Here is a 16,385-nt window from a genome sequence, read left to right on the forward strand (position 1 = left end):
CACCAATCCCGAGGACGCGGGATATACTTCACACCTGCACGCGGATAAATACACGATCTCAGTCTTGAAGAGAAACAGCGGTTACTATCAGTCGGTATCTTACGGATCGAATAAACCTGTAAGTCGACCTGTTGTTTTGCAAACTGACCAGTACCTCAACATCCCCCCGAAACTTAGCAGCGGCACGACATTGGAACCCTCGACCACTCAATCCCGCCAGGTACATCTAGGAGATCGATGTTTCCTTCTAATCGAACTCATTTCACAAACCGACGCCTTAGATATCAATCCAGCTGTTCCCACAAATCTTCTTAGGCTTCTGTCAACATGCCTAGCACTATTATGTCAGACGATTTGAGTAACGAACCCAAACAATTTTCATCGTGATTCAGACGACATGCGAAGCACGCGATCCCAATTGTAGAAGCCAGGACAGAGAAAATGATGTACATGCAAAACGTTCATTGGTTCGTCACATCATGACGATGTTACTGATGATAAGTCTCCAGAGGTAAGAAGGTGAAAGAAGGGTATTGAGTCACACAGAAGAAGCTATCAAGAGAACTTTGGTATATAAGATGATATGAAATGATCTAAGCGTTACATTCAATATGGCTTCTCATTCCCTATTAATCCTGTTGTACCTGATGGAGGTGATATTTTGCCATGTCGACCGGATGAAAAACCATAAAGATAATTCCTGAAAAAGATTTCGATCAGACTGAGAACCGATTTCCATTTACGTGTACGCGGTTCGACGTAGGGTTATGAGGGGCGGTCAAGAAAAGGAGGACTTACTTGTAGTAATCGTTATCCAGGTTATTGTCAAAGTAATTTGACCTTATCCTAAAGAATACTGCTGCTGTCAAGAGCGAATCTGATCCTGCTTGATGTTGAGGTCCTATCCTTGCTACCTGTATACCCCATGGAGTTAGCATCGAACGTTCCTCTTCTACATCGGTATATCGAAGTTGAACTTTGCAGAACCGTCACATGTATAGGTCACTTAACGTCGCAGTAATGCTTTTATAGAGTGACGTGAGGATGCAGATGATTGGAGCCAAACTCACCCCTAAAGACTCAGCTATTTCCTGTAAACCACCTCTTAATGTCTTCACCGACCTCACAACATGTTTGATATCATAGATGCACGGGAACCAGAGGAATAGTAGATTAAAGAAATCTGTTTCGTCGGCAGGTAGGGGTTCGCAAGTCAGGACTTTCAGTAGGTAGCCAAAGTCGTATCCGCTAGATGTGATGTTAGCACACCCCAGATTGGTGTATGGGCTGCTGAAGCAGCGGAGTTTTACGTAATACCAAGATGGGATTAAGCGTTTATGTATAGTACCGGGATACGATGGATATGACACCCTAAGGCATAGTGCTCTCTGAGACGCGAAGGGGGAACGGATTTTGTAAAAATTGGGAGAGACGACTTACGAGTGGAAAGATACCCATTTGACATTATCGAATAATACCAATCCTGACGTTATCAACAATTCTCCAAAATATTCTACGTCAATTCCTTCTTCTTCATTCCGCTTGAAATCAATCCCTGAGTTTTTCAGTAGGTCGATGGAATCAGGAGCGTACATATCGTCACTGCAAAACAAGAAGAAAAAGTGTTAGCAAAGGTCACATTCGACTGATATTATGACCAGAAATGGCTTTCGAAAGAATTTATCCATGGCGTGTTCCTTCAATTCTGCGATCTTCGAAGGTACGCCCATGACTAAGATGCCCAAGCTGCGACACCTTTTTGTGACACTTGGTCTTCCTTCTGAAGGAGCCAGATACTAATCCAGCGTCCAAGAGATCACATACTAAAATCACGTCCCCTTTGTTTTCTGCGCATGTCATATTAGATCGAATCTCACTCACGACAAGTTGAAAGAGAAGTTGAATTGCCACGTCGAAACCTCTGGAGAGTTTCCATTTTCATCACATAGCGTTATTCCCAATTGAATCATCTTCAGCATATCAACGTTACATCTCATTGTTTGAAAATGATAATCTGATCCAGTTTTGAAATTCCCTATTGGTCTAGCTACTATTCCAGGAAATTCGGTATCCTAAAAGGCACATCAGATTGATCAACTTGATGATTATCGAACAAGATGGGGATGGATGTTTCAACAGTGAGACATGAATAAGTAGGAAAGAGGAATTGAAAATGGAGAATGCTGGATGATGAGGAAAAGATGAAGAGAAAGGCTGAAGTGACATACCATTGATATGAAAGGATATTGATCTACTGCTGCTCTCAAAGCAGCAAATTCAGTTTCTAGGTTATCCGCCCATACCTATACATATCCATCCAAAACGTTAGTACAAATTCGACATCACGATGAACTTGAAGGAAAGAAGGCGGAGGGATGTTCACCTCGTGTATTCCTGGATCCCCTCTTGTGGGTCTTAGTAGAGATGTCATATTGATGTGAGCATATATGGAAGGGCGAGAATTTTGGCACTATCGACTGGATCGGCTGAAAAGGAGTGACCAAAGTTTCAAAGATGACTTGTAGATGATTATGATGACAAGTACTTTATACGGGATTTAAAGCGTTGTTGAGATGCAACATGAATTCGAACATAGGATAATGGTGTTGGTGTTTCTCCGTTTGATTTACCGGGAGTATAATAATGGCAGATAGCTCACGATTAGGAAAGGTTTCTAATGGAATCGTAGTTTAGCTTATCTCCAATTACGGTTTGATTAGAAAAGAGTTTGTGATATCAACTATTACCCTGAATTGGTCTGGTCACAGTGACAGCGTCATCTCATTGGGACCAACAACACTGCAACAATATGAGGAAAGATGACTATCAGTAGATCTACTTACTATACATCGTTCGTCTTCGTATCATTTAGCTGTACCCATCATATCTAAGCCTTCGTCTTATACTCATACCATCCTCTCTTTCGACCTCTGCGTCGAGGTTATCTTAGTCGTGATCAGATAGACTATAAACATATTGGGAATTGAACATGGTATGTCATGATATTCACATCCACGTAACCTTTGAGATATAACTAACGACAGTGACTTTTCCAGGCGCCTTCCAAAAAAGCAGGTAAGAAGGGAGTCAGTGGACTATTAGGAGGTGGTGGAATAGGTGGAGGAGGTAAATCTCAAAAAGTACAGAAGGTAAGTTTACCTTATTTCAAGTATCTTGATATATGGCATCTACTGATAGAAGTTGATACCATGGTTAGGCCGACTGGAGTGAAGGTTTTAAGAAGAAGAAAGCTGCAGGTGTACCTGATATGACACTGCTAAGTACGATCACCAATGAAGCAATCAACGATAATCTCAAACAACGGTTCAACAATCAAGAGATCTATGTATGTTCTTCCTATCTCAGAATCGAACCAAAAGCGTGGCTGCGGTGCGCTGATACGAGATCACTTATGAACAGACATACATCGCACACGTCTTGATATCTGTTAACCCCTTCCGAGGTATGTAACCTCTCATTCAAGTTTTTTGGCGTGCTTGCAGAAACTGACTACGATCGTAACATAGATCTTGGAATATACACAACGGATATCTTAAATTCATATCGAGGCAAAAATCGATTAGAAATGACACCACACGTATTTGCCATTGCTGAATCAGCTTATTACCGAATGACAACTGAAAAAGAGAATCAATGTGTTATCATCTCAGGAGAATCAGGTGCGGGTAAGACGGAAGCTGCCAAAAGGATCATGCAATACATAGCAGCTGTTTCAGGTGGTGAAGGTAGTGGAGGTGGAATCGAAAGTGTGAAAGAAATGGTATTGGCTACAAACCCTCTATTGGAAAGTTTCGGTTGTGCCAAAACGTTGAGAAACGATAATTCAAGTAGACATGTGAGTGAGACTTCCCCTACCTAAGATGAACTGAACAGAATGGGCGAAATCGAGAGACGACAATAAAGACTGACATATTGAGATGAAAATCAGGGTAAATATCTAGAGATCATGTTCAACGGTTTGGGTCAACCTGTCGGTGCTCAAATTACCAATTATCTATTGGAGAAGGTACGTCGACGGCGGCCCGTCGAGGAGCGGAGGCTCAGCTGAATATCAACATGTAATCCAGAATCGAGTCGTAGGCCAGATTGAAGATGAACGAGATTTTCATATATTCTACCAATTTACAAAAGGAGCGAGTCCAGAGCAGAAAGGTGAGCTAAAAGTTCTGTCCGTATACTGCCAGACGGAAATGCTAATGATGTGGATCCGCAGAGGCATTCGGTTTGCAGGGACCTGAAGCTTATGCTTATACAAGTAGAAGTGGATGTTTAGATGTTAAAGGTATCAATGATGTGACAGACTTCCAAGAAACTATCGTAGGCTTCTCTCTTTACTCCTCCTTCCCGATTGTTGCTGACATACCTGAACCAGCGAGCGATGCAAGTCATAGGTCTCACATCAGATGAACAAAATTCAATCTTCAAAGTGATCGCTACAATTTTATGGTTAGGAAATGTCGAATTCGTAGAAGGAGATGATGGCAACGCCACTATCTCAGATACAGGAGTAACGGATTTCGCAGCTTATTTGATGGAAGCCGATCCGGCACAATTACAAAAAGCTTTATTGACCAGAGTAGTGGAAACTCAACGTGGAGGAAGGAGAGGAAGTGTCTATGAAGTACCGCAAAACGTTGCTCAAGCCAGCTCAGGAAGAGATGCTTTGGCTAAAGCGCTGTGAGTTGAACCTGACTTCAGGTGCAGGATTCGTACAATGCTGACCACTGTTTATAGCTATAACAACCTCTTCGAATGGATTGTCAGCCGTGTCAACGTTTCAATGAAACCTCACCAAAATCCGGAATACGTTATAGGAGTATTGGATATCTAGTAAGCGCTTTCTTTATCACATCTCCACATGACGTCCAGCTGACTGTTTCACTTATAGTGGATTCGAGATCTTCCAAGTAAGCTATGATTTCGACTCCACTCCGTATGCACGAGCTGACCCATATTACAGGATAACAGTTTCGAGCAATTGTGTATCAACTATGTTAATGAGAAATTGCAGCAGATCTTCATTGAGTTGACCCTCAAAGCCGAACAGGAGGAATACGTGAGAGAGCAGATCAAATGGACTCCAATCAAGTGTAAGGCGAATTCAGGTGTTAGTGAGATGTCATTGACGAGCGATTCTCACAGTCTTCGACAACGCTGTTGTTTGTTCTTTGATCGAAGACAAACGACCTGCCGGTATTTTCGCTACACTCAATGATGCGACAGCTACAGCTCACGCCGATCCCTCAGCAGCTGATAACTCTTTCATACAACGATCAAACATGCTTTCGGCTAATCCGAATTTCGAATCTAGAGGAAACAAATTTTTGATCAAACATTATGCTGGAGATGTGCTCTACAACGTATCGGGAATGACAGACAAGAATAAGGATACATTGATTAAGGATATCTTGGATTTGATAGAAGGTTCAAAAGATGATTTCTTACATACTTTGTTCCCTGAGAAAGTGGATCATTCAAATAAGAAAAGACCTCCTACTGCAGGTGACAAAATCAAATCTTCCGCCAATGCTCTGGTTGAGAACCTGATGAAGTGAGTCTTTTTTTCATATCTGAGGATTGCGTCCTTAGTGCGCTTGGAATCGCAGCTGATGTTCTTCTGTACAGGTGTCAACCCCATTACATTCGAACTATCAAACCTAATCAACACCGATCACCTACAGAATATGATGATAAAGCTATTCTACATCAAATAAAATATTTAGGTTTACAGGAGAACATTCGTGTTAGAAGAGCAGGTTTCGCTTATAGAGCTGAATTCTCAAAGATGATCCAAAGGTCAGCTCATCCTCCTCTTGGTCAATGATTCAGTCAAGCTGATTTACCGTTCTCTTTAGATTCTACCTTCTCTCCCCTGCGACATCATATGCGGGTGATTATATATGGGAAGGCGATGATCGATCGGGTTGTGAGAGAATTCTACTAGATGCTAAGATTTCAAGAGACGAATGGCAAATGGGTGTAACCAAAGCTTTTATCAAGAATCCTGAGACTGTAAGTGTGTTTTCCCAATGCCACACGAATGTTGATGCTGATACTGGAAATGAAGCTCTTCTACCTCGAAGGCGAAAGAGACCGATATTGGCACACTATGGCTTCTCGAATTCAAAGAGCGTGGAGAGCATATGTTCGAAGAAAGGTTGAAGCAGCTATCAAGATTCAACGATTCTGGAGAAACCAAAAAGAATCGTTGGTTTACGCTCGAAAGAGAGATTATGGACACGAAGTTTTAGCTGGAAGAAAAGAGAGAAGACGATTTAGTTTGCTGGGTATGAGGAAATTCATGGGAGATTACTTAGATGTCGGAGGTACAAGTCCTCAAGGTGAAATGTTAAGAAACGCTGCTCAGATTGGTCGTAAGTCAGATCTCTCTGTGACAATCCTTCTTCCCAAGAACGTGACATGAACTCAATATGCTATCGGAGCTGAGGTACTGATATCGTTGATTTTAGCGGCGGAAGCTGTACACTTCAGCTCAAGAGCAGAATTGCTCATATCAAAACTTGGTAGATCTAGTAAACTCAGTCCAAGATTCTTGATAATTGTAAGAATCGTCTCAGTCGGAATGGCTAATATACCTGCTAATTTTGAAACCACTAGACGGACAAATCTGTATATTTCGTGGTCTCAGCTTCAAAAGACGGTCGAGTCACCACCAGCCTAGAAAGGAAGATCCCACTTGTCACTATCAGATCCATATCGCTGACTAATTTGAGGGACGACTTTGTCGTAAGTAGTCACCACTCTTTGTGCATGGTCAATAGTATTTACTAACGCTACGTGAGTAGGCACTCAACGTGAACGCTTGCGAGGAAGGAGATCCTATCTTTACTTGTGTTTTCAAGACGGAGATGATGTGTGTCATTCTCACCTTGACAGGCGGTAATATGGCCGTCAATATTGGGCCTACGTACGTGACGTTATTCCAACTAGGCGAGAATATATAGATGCTGACATCACAGTGCAGACTGGAATATGCCAAGAAAAAGGATAAACGAGCTCAAATCGCGACTAAGAAAGATGAGACTATCAGAGGAGACGCGATTTACAAAAGTCATACTATTACTGTTGGTTCTGGTGAACCAGCTTCGAGTGGTGAGCCACTTCTGGCGCTATTGACTCTGTACTCGTGCTTACTTGATTCACAGTCTCGAATCCTATGCCACCCAGAAAACCTAAGGCTAAGAAAGCAGCAAAAGCAGCTCCATCCGTAAGCCGTTTTCATATTTCCATGAATAGTGGGTTGACTGACACATTTTGCAGAGTCGACCAAGTCATCGACCAACAGCTAAAACTCTTCCCGGAGCAACTAAACCTTCCGCCCCTGCAGCTATGGCTTCGATGCCTTCTGCCCCAACAGCGTCTGCTACCACCAGAGCCGTGCCAGCACCTAAAGCTTCTATAGCGAGTGCAGCGTCTCGAGCACCTCCTTCTATCCCTGGACGCGGTGGTCCACCGCCTCCGCCACCACCGCCTCCCTCTGCTCCCGCCAAAGAACTTTACAAGGCACTTTACAACTTCGCAGGTCAGGCTGGTGAGATGAATCTGGTAAAAGGCGAATCAGTAGAAGTTAAGGAGAAGGATGACAATGGTGAGTGCTATTGCCTGTATTTTAACCATTCGATAAGAGTGAGTGAAATACATACTGATAATTTGCCTCATCAGGATGGTGGATGGTGGTCAAGAACGGACAAGAAGGATGGGCACCGTCGAACTAGTAAGTATATAACTTGACCTATGGCTTCCTGCTTTCACATAAACCTGACCAATTCAATCTTGTAGTTTGAAACTTATCGAATCTGCTGCACCTCCCCCTCCGCCCCCACCAACTGCAGCAAGAAGAGCACCACCAGCAGCACCTACTCCACCTTCAGCAATGAATGGGTCATCTTCATCAACTCCATCAAATTCAAGACCTTCCTCAACGATAGGTAAACCCGCTTTAGCACCAGCTATAAAACCTAAACCAGCCATTCCTGCCAAACCTTCCGTGGGAGCTAAACCTGCATTCAGCGGTGCAACAGCGGGTGGGAAACCACCAATACCTTCTGCACAGAAATTTGCACCTGCGCAATCGAAAAAGACTGGTTCGGTGGCGCCCCCCGCAGCTGCAACTGGTCAATTGGATCTGGCTGCTGTGTAAGTCGATTATTTTGAATCATCCATGTGACGTGAAATTGCAAGCTGATATAACGATGATAGGTTCGCAAAAAGAGCTCAACAAGCCAGAGGTGATTGAGTGGATGCGTCGAGATGATGGCTGAAAAAAAGTTGTAGATCTGATTGCAAACGTGGCTATAGGAGGAAAGATAAAAGGGACGGTAGATCTCATACAGTGGGGCTAGAATATTTTTGTAGTAAAAGGTTTTAATGGACCGAATGAATACCACAGGATGCTTTTATCAGCGAGAAAAGCGAGTTAAGTTCGTGACAAAACGGAGATCCAGTTGTGTTGGATTTGAAGCAAACTATCATCCCGTACTCCGCGGGATAGAAGGGGAAGGGAATCTCCACCCCAATGACAGATGACAAATGACGTATCGTGTAAGGTTAAAATGACATATTTTCAGTGGAGTCAGCAAGGGGGTCTCATGTGCCTGATGGGCGAAGAAACGCTATAACCCCTCAATTATTCCGGCGGTAAAGAAGAAAGGAAAAAGGGGGTGGATAAGATTTCAAGATATTCTCGTCATTCATCAACCCTCCATGCTGTGTTCTTGTTGCCTTTCTCTATCCACCGTGAGAACCAGCATATCATTCTCACGCTTGCATATTTGGTGTGAGAGAAAGTGGTCGGGCGGGGTAAGGTAGTGTAAGGTAAGGAAGAGATGGCTGCGCAATAAAGATAAGGAACAAAGAATGATGAGATCATCTGACGTCTTTTTCTCTCTGTTCCTCTTAAATACTTTATTTGCATCCGGAAGATCCGTCCTGCCTGATCCTGCCGAACTGAACGTGAATACTTTTTCTCTTTTTCTGGGATTGGCAGTCCAGCGGGGGGAACACTGCCGAGCTTTCGAAACATCATCCCCCATCACCTGATCTTTGGAATTTTTCAATTGATATCTACGAGTACTCGTACTCACATTCTCTCCTCAGGGGTTATTATTATGTCACAGATAAACTCTGTATTGCGGCTTGGTGTTTTGTTACGTGGGGAAAGCAGACAGGAGAAGAGTACCGTAGGTATATATAGCAAAAGCATGAGATATATCCATCACTGACCTTTGAATCTCTTGTTTTCGTATCCGTATCAACTTAGCCAGCCCATCATAGTCCAGCAAATCACAAACATCATGAATTACACGTCTCTCTCAGATTCTTCCTCCTCTTCTTCGTAAGCTTTCTCAGCTCCAGTTGTTCTATTCATTCGGCATCTGACTTTATCCTTGTCGGGTACAGGAACAATACCCCTTCTCCAGTCACTTCCCACCGACGATTTTCAGATGATCAATCTTCGTAAGTCTCAAACCCCCTTCTCATTTCCTCGCACTTCCTCCAGTAATATGACAACGGAGGAGACATGGCTAAATAACAAAATATTCAATCACGGATAGACATGTATCACAATACTCTCTTTCGGGTGATTACACTTATTTGGTCGAAGAACCTGGGATGAACGTTGTGATAGCTCGTAAAATCGCTAAAATCGTATGTCTTGCCGAGATGATCTTTGCATCTGCCCTCGTGAGACTGTACAATTTGAAGAATGTCAGCTAATCAACTGAACCGCTACTATACTGTACTTCAAACGGCCATAGCAAGACTCCCTTCCTAATCTATCATCAACGAATCTCAGACAAGCCAAAGCAGATATGATGTATCTGCTTACAATCGTAAATGGTGAAGGAGAAGATATAGCACAATGTAAAGCTGGTGCAGTGTTTAGTGCGCCTGTATGAGAAGTATAAATTCGCTTTCGGGTTCATCAGCATACATACACTGCTTGAACGTTCAGGATACCTTGCTTTACCCTCACTTGTACCACTATTGCTATAATTATTATTCATGTACACGATTATAACGAAATGAAAGAATAACATGTAAAGTTGAATGATGTATAACCCTAAACGAAACACGACGCACAGATCTCCCCCCTTTTCCCTCCCCCACCCCCCACTCTGTTGTTCTGCCCCCGTTCCTTTGATCATCCATTTCAAAGATGAATACTAATTCCATTCATGATACCTCTTTTTCTCATCCTCTTTTCTCCTTTTCGTTTCTTCACATCATTTCTTTTCATACCAATTCGTCATATCTTATATTGATAAGTTGTCTTCTCCAACACTCACTCATTCAGATTCAAGCTAGCTATATAAGTAAGTTCAATTTGGTTCATCTCTAAAGATTTCATATCTCGGCTTCTTTCTATCACTCAACTTGAACCTGATCTGAACTAAACTTTCAATGGAATTTGATTTAGAAAGAGCAGATACGATATTCACATACATAATGCCAAATTCAATTAGCAATAACAATAACCAAATCAATTCAATCTCAGAAGAAGATAAAGCCAGACTGGATTATTTCGATAATCAACCTGAAAAATCTGAAAAGGACGATACCCCCACGCATATCTTATTGTGAGATAAAGTTAACCCCTTAATCGAGTGGTGTGAAATTGATAACTGATTTAGTTTAATGGATATCTGATAATAGGGGGACACACGATTTCAGTACACCTAATGCTTTCGTAGCGGGAACTGCTCCTCCGTGAGTTCGCTTTCATCTCTCCATCCTGCTTTCTATTTATCGAGCTCCAAATGTGGGATCCGTTGGTTTCAAATCGCGGCCTGAAGCTCGATCGAGGATGCTCTACTTGGATCGATACTTCATATGTATTTGTTATGATGTTCGGACGTCGTGTAATTCCCACCTCTGCCGAGAAGCTTGTCACGAAGCGAATCCAGCTAACGTGTGTCCTCATAATCAGCCTTACAGCTAGACCATACACGCTCTCGAAAGGATACTCTCATCTTGTCGAATCACCCGAGCAGAATAGAGATGTCATAGTTGAGAAGTTAAGTAATTTAGTGAGTCAACCAAAATCCATTTAGCGAGTCTATCTTGCATTGTCCTCGTACCTTCTATACCACCAGTCTCCGCCATACCACAGACACTTCCAACTTGCAATGGCTCATGTACTGTTTCACAATTAGCAATCGACTCTCGCTCAACTTGGTTCCGACGATCTTCGTCAAGCCAAAGCTGATATAGTCTATCTTCGATCTGTGTTGGAAGATGAGGATACCTCAATTGCTCAAATCAAGGCTGGTGCTGTGTGGGCTAGTAGAGATGCCTGAAGCTTTGTGAGCTGAAGAGAAGTGTAGATCGTGAGCGGGAGAGTTGTAGGACTGACCACCGACAGCGGGTAAACCTGTATCAGCTTGTATCGCTAGGAGTTATGCGAGAATTATTAGTATATCTCGATCGCGAAACCCGTGTACCCTTTATTACAATACTGTAAGTTTGTTGACAGAATTGAGAGATCCATGCATGTCATAATGTGTATAGAATTATCTGTTCAAGAGGATGTCCTGGAGCATACGAGTGTCAGTCTCATCCCCGCGTCCGATTTCAGCTTCATTGATCCTAAACTCACTACTTATCGCCAAGTTTGTTCAGATAAATCTATTGACCAGGTCTTGTCCAATCGTATTCCCAAGGTTTACCTTTTGATTCGACTGGAACCCATTGTTCTCTAGGTATTAAACCTTCTATTCTAGTTTCTTTCCATCTTTGTTCAATTGTCTTTTTGCCTTTGGGTTGTTCACCTCTTTTTTCAGATTGTTTGAATTCTGCGGTTGCCCATTCGTATATTCTCCTATGATAGATTCCACCTTTTGATTTACCCTCTTCTCCGACTCGAGATTCTATTCCGCCGTTTGAAGGGTTCGTTATTGATTCTAATTCATTACATGCTTGGACCATTGATTTGTATTTAGAATTCAATTGTTCTGTCCTTGATTGACGTTGGGATCTTTGATGTAATTGCCATGCCCTTTCAATTGTCTCGTAGACTTCTACATTGGGTATGACAGACTGTAATCTAGATAGATGATCAGGATGGTAATTGCCTGTAGGTGAAGATGATGTAGGCGCATAACTATCCGCTGGATATAAAGCGCTTCGAAGTGTATCGGATCGTGAATCTGATGGGACATGTAATGTTGGGTTGGAAGGTGACGATGATGGTTTTGTAGCGTATAACCTCACGCTGCGAGCACCGACTTGCCGAGGAAGGGAAGATCGACTGAGAATGTTGGTCGTAGGTCGGAGGGTTGATGAGGACATTTCGTTGAATTAGCTCTGGATCTGAAAAGAGTTAGGAAGTCTTCCAGGTTTGTGCGCGGGTTTGGTGAGGTGGATCTTGACACTCTGAAGCTGAATGCGTGTTTGATGATGGGACGATATGATATGATGTTGTCTACAGAAACACCTTCGTAGTCTTTTCCCCTAAATAAAACTGAAAACATAGATATTCAAACGGGGGTTTGGCCTTGCCCATTCTCAAATGCAAAAAGACGAAATCAAAGATCCCAGTGTGACCCGGAGATATGATCAATCTCCGTCATCTGCATGATTTCCCACACTATGGAGAAACAGGAGACTTGAATACTACACAGTCGAGTAGTATCTTCGTGCATCGCATTGATATGCATGACATGCTGGTCTGCTACATATATTGCCTAATTATATAATAGTTGCTACGATGTTTGCTGTATATACCTGTGGATGATCACTCAGTGACTTCCAATACGAGCTATAGTCAAATCACCGCGTTAGTCCGGTTTCGCTGCCTGCCGATATCAACCAAAACGACAGCTGTGCTTTAACACATACCTTTCCGCTGTTCTTATTAGCTTCCATATCCTTATGAGCTTGAATGACATCTGTCCAGGGGTATGTCTGACGGTACATCATTTATTCAGACAGTAGTCAGCATGATTCACGATAGTAATGGACAGCCTACAATTCATTCAGAGCTTACCTTGTATATCTTGACTTGTAATTCTTTATTGAGTATACCAGGTAATACGTTCTTCTTGAATGTTTCAAGCAGTTCGTGTTGATACTCTGACGATCTAGATCTTAAAGTACTTCCTTTAATAGTTAATCTTTTACCCAATATGGGACCTAGATTTGCACCTTCGGGGAAAGCTGGACCTGACATGAAAGCTAGATATAGCATCGTGCCATCTAATTTTAGTGATGAGATATTTTGGTTCCAGTATTGCTTTCCAATGAAATCAATTATCAAATCTACTCCCGGTGCATGTTTCTTCAATTCCTCAGCGAAATCTGTTCAAACGAAAATATGCAAAATCGCATTTTTTATCATTATCAGTTTTCGTATTATTCCTCGCATATATCCTGAGCCATATCACAACTCACCTTGCGTCTTGTAATTGAACACATGTAATCTATCACTATGACCTAATCCCTTCAAGAATTCGACTTTCTCATCGGATCCACAAGTCGTAAACACCTTTCCAGCTTTAAGAACGTGTACTGTTGAGATTACACATTGATCAGCTAAATCGTATCTCCACTGGATCATAGAACGGCTCACGGGCAATTTGTATAGCAGCTATACCTACACCGGAAGCACCCTATTTGGTAACCAATCAGCCAATAAACAGAATGTCAGATGGTGTTAGAAGCAGTACTCACAGCGTGGATAAAGACGTTATGACCTTCTTTCAATGGAGCTTCAACCATCAAAGCTTGGGTAGCTACCATCACCCAAATGATCAGCTGATCCATTGACAGTTCCGCGAATATCGTGTGATTTGAAGGGGTAAAAACCTCACCTGTCATCCAGACTTCTGGTATACCAGCAGATTCTACCCAATCGAACTCTTTGGGCTTGGGTAAGAGCATTCCTTCTGGATTAACGATGTATTCTGCGTATGCTCCCTATACATCATTGTGATATAACACATATCGCATCGTCAGTCCAGCTGATATTAAGAGAGGTAAGTACGGGAAGGAGACTAAAGAGAAACGTACACCGTAAGCTAGCCCATAAACTTCATCGCCTTCTTTCCAAGTCTTGCTTCCTTCTCCCAATTTAGTAACTACACCCGAGAACTCTACTCCCAAGATTGTCTTGGACGCTTGAGGCGGTAAAGGGTATTTGCCCTCTCTCTGAAGTAGATCCATCCGATTAAGACCGAATGCCTATTTCATCTGTCAGCAGGAATCGTTAGATCTCTCAAGATGTTATCTTCAATATAATGATATGTACCTTGACCTAGAATGTGAACAGAGGAGATCAGCGTATGACTTGCATGATGTGATACAAAGGATATATTGCTTGGCTCACTTTCACTTGAACTTCCCCTTTACCTGGTTCAGGTGTATTTTCCTCACCGAGATACAGGTTATCGGCTGGACCAGTCTTGTCTTTGATCAAAACACACTTCATTATGGAGGGTATATGTGTTTGTCTGCGAGTAGTAAACGAGAAACTTCTAACCAAGTTGACAGTCGCTGGTTTATTGTGAAAGGCCGGATTTACTGAGACTACAGGGCGTCGGACGACTGAAGAGGATATACGAAATGATGGTGCGGTAAGAGTTGAACGCGCGAGATTTGTTCTTGAACTATGTCGCAAGAAGGACATGGGAAGGAAGTGTGGTTAAAGTTGCTTTCAATTTTCTTCTTTATCTTTACAGGATTTCGATCAATGGGCATTCATTCGCCAGGATAGACGACGTCTCTCCTTGCCCAATATTAACCTTTTCATCATCATCCAGTTTGAACTTAAACGAGGAGTAATGTTAAAGTGACTTTACCAAATGACGACGCTGTCTTCGGTCATCGCCGCCATAATATCCCCAATCAATAAAATACGATGATGTCACGGTGTAAACTAATCGCGATTCGATCGAGTTGAGATTAAAAGAAAGAAGCAGTTGATGATAACAGACATCTTTCTACTTTCCTCCCTTCATTTCATTTGTATTCGAGTATCGCAATCGACTATCGAGATTACCATTCTTTAATTTCACTACCGCTGTTTCGACGAGAATAGATAAATAGACAGTAGATCAGCATAGATAAATCGTCAATATGGTAACGAAATCTTCAGCTAGTTCAAAGAGATTATTCCTCACAAGACACGCTCAAGCAGAGCACAAGTGAGTCTTTCACTATCTTTCCCTTTTCCTGTACATTATCAAGCTAAAACAGTCATTCTATAGTGTCGGTTCAGATTATACCAGTCAGCTATACCACAGGTTTGTCATCACATAGAGCTCAGCTGACCATGGAAGATATTCATAGTTGCCGATGCACCATTAACTGATTTAGGCAGAAAACAATCTAAGGAGTTGAATGAATTGACTAAAAATACTTTCCAAAAGACTGCTCAATTATTAGTCTGTTCACCTGTAAGCTATGTGGAAGATCGCAAATGCATACTTCAGAAAGCTTACAACTATATATCTGTTCATTTTCCCTTCGGAAATAGCTCAGAAGACCGATGGAAACTATGTTGATAGGGTATCCAGAATTGAAATCTCGTTTAGAAGGTGAAGGTAAACCAGTGATACTACTAGATAAATTACAAGAAGTAGGACCGTGAGTTGACTTTTTCCAACGCATCTGCATATCCTTTGGAATTTGTTATATGTTCACCCCTGCGTCATGAAAGAGAACGAAGTACTGATGATCAATGTTGTTCGCTTAGATATCCTTGTGATACCCCTACGTATCCACTATCGGCGCTGAAATTATCAAACAACGGGATTTTCTCTTCACTTGACTTTTCAACTTTATCAGAAGATTACGCGTCTAAATCTGGTATATACGCTCCTGAACAAGGGGAAGAAAGAGCTAAAGAAGTTCGAAGGTGGTTAAGGGACAGAGAGGAGGATGAGATCGTTGGTAAGTTAAATATCGTTGCAATCACAGCGAAACTCTGTCGCTCAAGACATAAGTCTATATAAGACACAGTAGTATTGAGATCGCAATATGAGCCAGCAAATCACAAGCTGACTTACTGTTACTAGTCGTCGCCCATGGAGATATATTGAGATACGTAGCGGATAATACACAATCAACTCGAGTGAGTCGAGTCTTCTTTTCCCATATTGACAAGAATCTGTACCCCGTTCAGTCACGTCTGTACTTCCGCCAAACACTCAAATACCCAGCTGACCAAGGTAAACTCTTTCTCAGACTTGGGATAACGCTGAAGTCAAAGTGTTCACTTTTCTCTCTGACGACGACGAGAACGCGTCTGTGAGAGAAGTACAACAACCTGCCGAACCTAAAGATGCTACGGATGAGCCTACCAGTGCAGAAATGCCCAAATAAGGAATCGCACAGGAAACTGG

The 16,385-nt window shown here is 42.3% G+C and overlaps 7 protein-coding genes across 7 annotated transcripts; 4 read left to right on the forward strand and 3 right to left on the reverse strand.

Moving 5' to 3' along the window:
* Positions 1-606: 606 nt before the first annotated feature.
* On the reverse strand, positions 607-2,431 carry IL334_003560 (uncharacterized protein; the record flags this gene model as incomplete). The annotated part of the gene is made up of 7 exons (XM_062935290.1): positions 607-700; positions 799-914; positions 1,071-1,248; positions 1,441-1,602; positions 1,882-2,072; positions 2,229-2,303; positions 2,384-2,431. 7 exons carry the CDS (start codon positions 2,429-2,431, stop codon positions 607-609), a joined length of 864 nt encoding a protein of 287 aa, XP_062791341.1.
* A 558-nt stretch (positions 2,432-2,989) lies between these two features.
* IL334_003561 (myosin-1) lies at positions 2,990-8,278 on the forward strand (the record flags this gene model as incomplete). Its single annotated transcript, XM_062935291.1, has 25 exons — positions 2,990-2,992; positions 3,057-3,149; positions 3,218-3,346; positions 3,421-3,463; positions 3,528-3,856; positions 3,950-4,027; positions 4,089-4,173; positions 4,235-4,338; positions 4,394-4,698; positions 4,756-4,851; positions 4,910-4,928; positions 4,982-5,111; positions 5,164-5,572; positions 5,647-5,817; positions 5,877-6,033; positions 6,089-6,395; positions 6,492-6,583; positions 6,640-6,768; positions 6,828-6,949; positions 7,007-7,134; positions 7,188-7,249; positions 7,303-7,630; positions 7,705-7,756; positions 7,822-8,178; positions 8,242-8,278. The coding sequence occupies 25 exons, from the start codon at positions 2,990-2,992 to the stop codon at positions 8,276-8,278; spliced, it is 3,765 nt and encodes a 1,254-aa protein (XP_062791342.1).
* A 1,057-nt stretch (positions 8,279-9,335) lies between these two features.
* Positions 9,336-9,941, forward strand: IL334_003562 (uncharacterized protein; the record flags this gene model as incomplete). The annotated part of the gene is made up of 4 exons (XM_062935292.1): positions 9,336-9,376; positions 9,442-9,498; positions 9,597-9,690; positions 9,801-9,941. The coding sequence occupies 4 exons, from the start codon at positions 9,336-9,338 to the stop codon at positions 9,939-9,941; spliced, it is 333 nt and encodes a 110-aa protein (XP_062791343.1).
* A 550-nt stretch (positions 9,942-10,491) lies between these two features.
* IL334_003563 (uncharacterized protein) lies at positions 10,492-11,342 on the forward strand (the record flags this gene model as incomplete). Its single annotated transcript, XM_062935293.1, has 4 exons — positions 10,492-10,622; positions 10,699-10,752; positions 10,973-11,072; positions 11,199-11,342. The coding sequence occupies 4 exons, from the start codon at positions 10,492-10,494 to the stop codon at positions 11,340-11,342; spliced, it is 429 nt and encodes a 142-aa protein (XP_062791344.1).
* A 328-nt stretch (positions 11,343-11,670) lies between these two features.
* Positions 11,671-12,333, reverse strand: IL334_003564 (uncharacterized protein; the record flags this gene model as incomplete). Its single annotated transcript, XM_062935294.1, has 1 exon — positions 11,671-12,333. One exon carries the CDS (start codon positions 12,331-12,333, stop codon positions 11,671-11,673), a length of 663 nt encoding a protein of 220 aa, XP_062791345.1.
* Positions 12,334-12,778: 445 nt separating this feature from the next.
* IL334_003565 (uncharacterized protein) lies at positions 12,779-14,470 on the reverse strand (the record flags this gene model as incomplete). The annotated part of the gene is made up of 9 exons (XM_062935295.1): positions 12,779-12,802; positions 12,883-12,948; positions 13,031-13,341; positions 13,435-13,551; positions 13,613-13,652; positions 13,714-13,775; positions 13,854-13,959; positions 14,053-14,223; positions 14,369-14,470. 9 exons carry the CDS (start codon positions 14,468-14,470, stop codon positions 12,779-12,781), a joined length of 999 nt encoding a protein of 332 aa, XP_062791346.1.
* A 647-nt stretch (positions 14,471-15,117) lies between these two features.
* Positions 15,118-16,365, forward strand: IL334_003566 (uncharacterized protein; the record flags this gene model as incomplete). The annotated part of the gene is made up of 7 exons (XM_062935296.1): positions 15,118-15,185; positions 15,249-15,268; positions 15,331-15,437; positions 15,518-15,627; positions 15,737-15,933; positions 16,059-16,114; positions 16,228-16,365. The coding sequence occupies 7 exons, from the start codon at positions 15,118-15,120 to the stop codon at positions 16,363-16,365; spliced, it is 696 nt and encodes a 231-aa protein (XP_062791347.1).
* Between the last annotated feature and the right edge of the window lie 20 nt (positions 16,366-16,385).

The sequence above is a fragment of the Kwoniella shivajii genome, chromosome 4 (genome assembly GCF_035658355.1).
Source record: "Kwoniella shivajii chromosome 4, complete sequence".
NCBI classification, from domain to species: Eukaryota; Fungi; Basidiomycota; class Tremellomycetes; order Tremellales; family Cryptococcaceae; genus Kwoniella; species Kwoniella shivajii.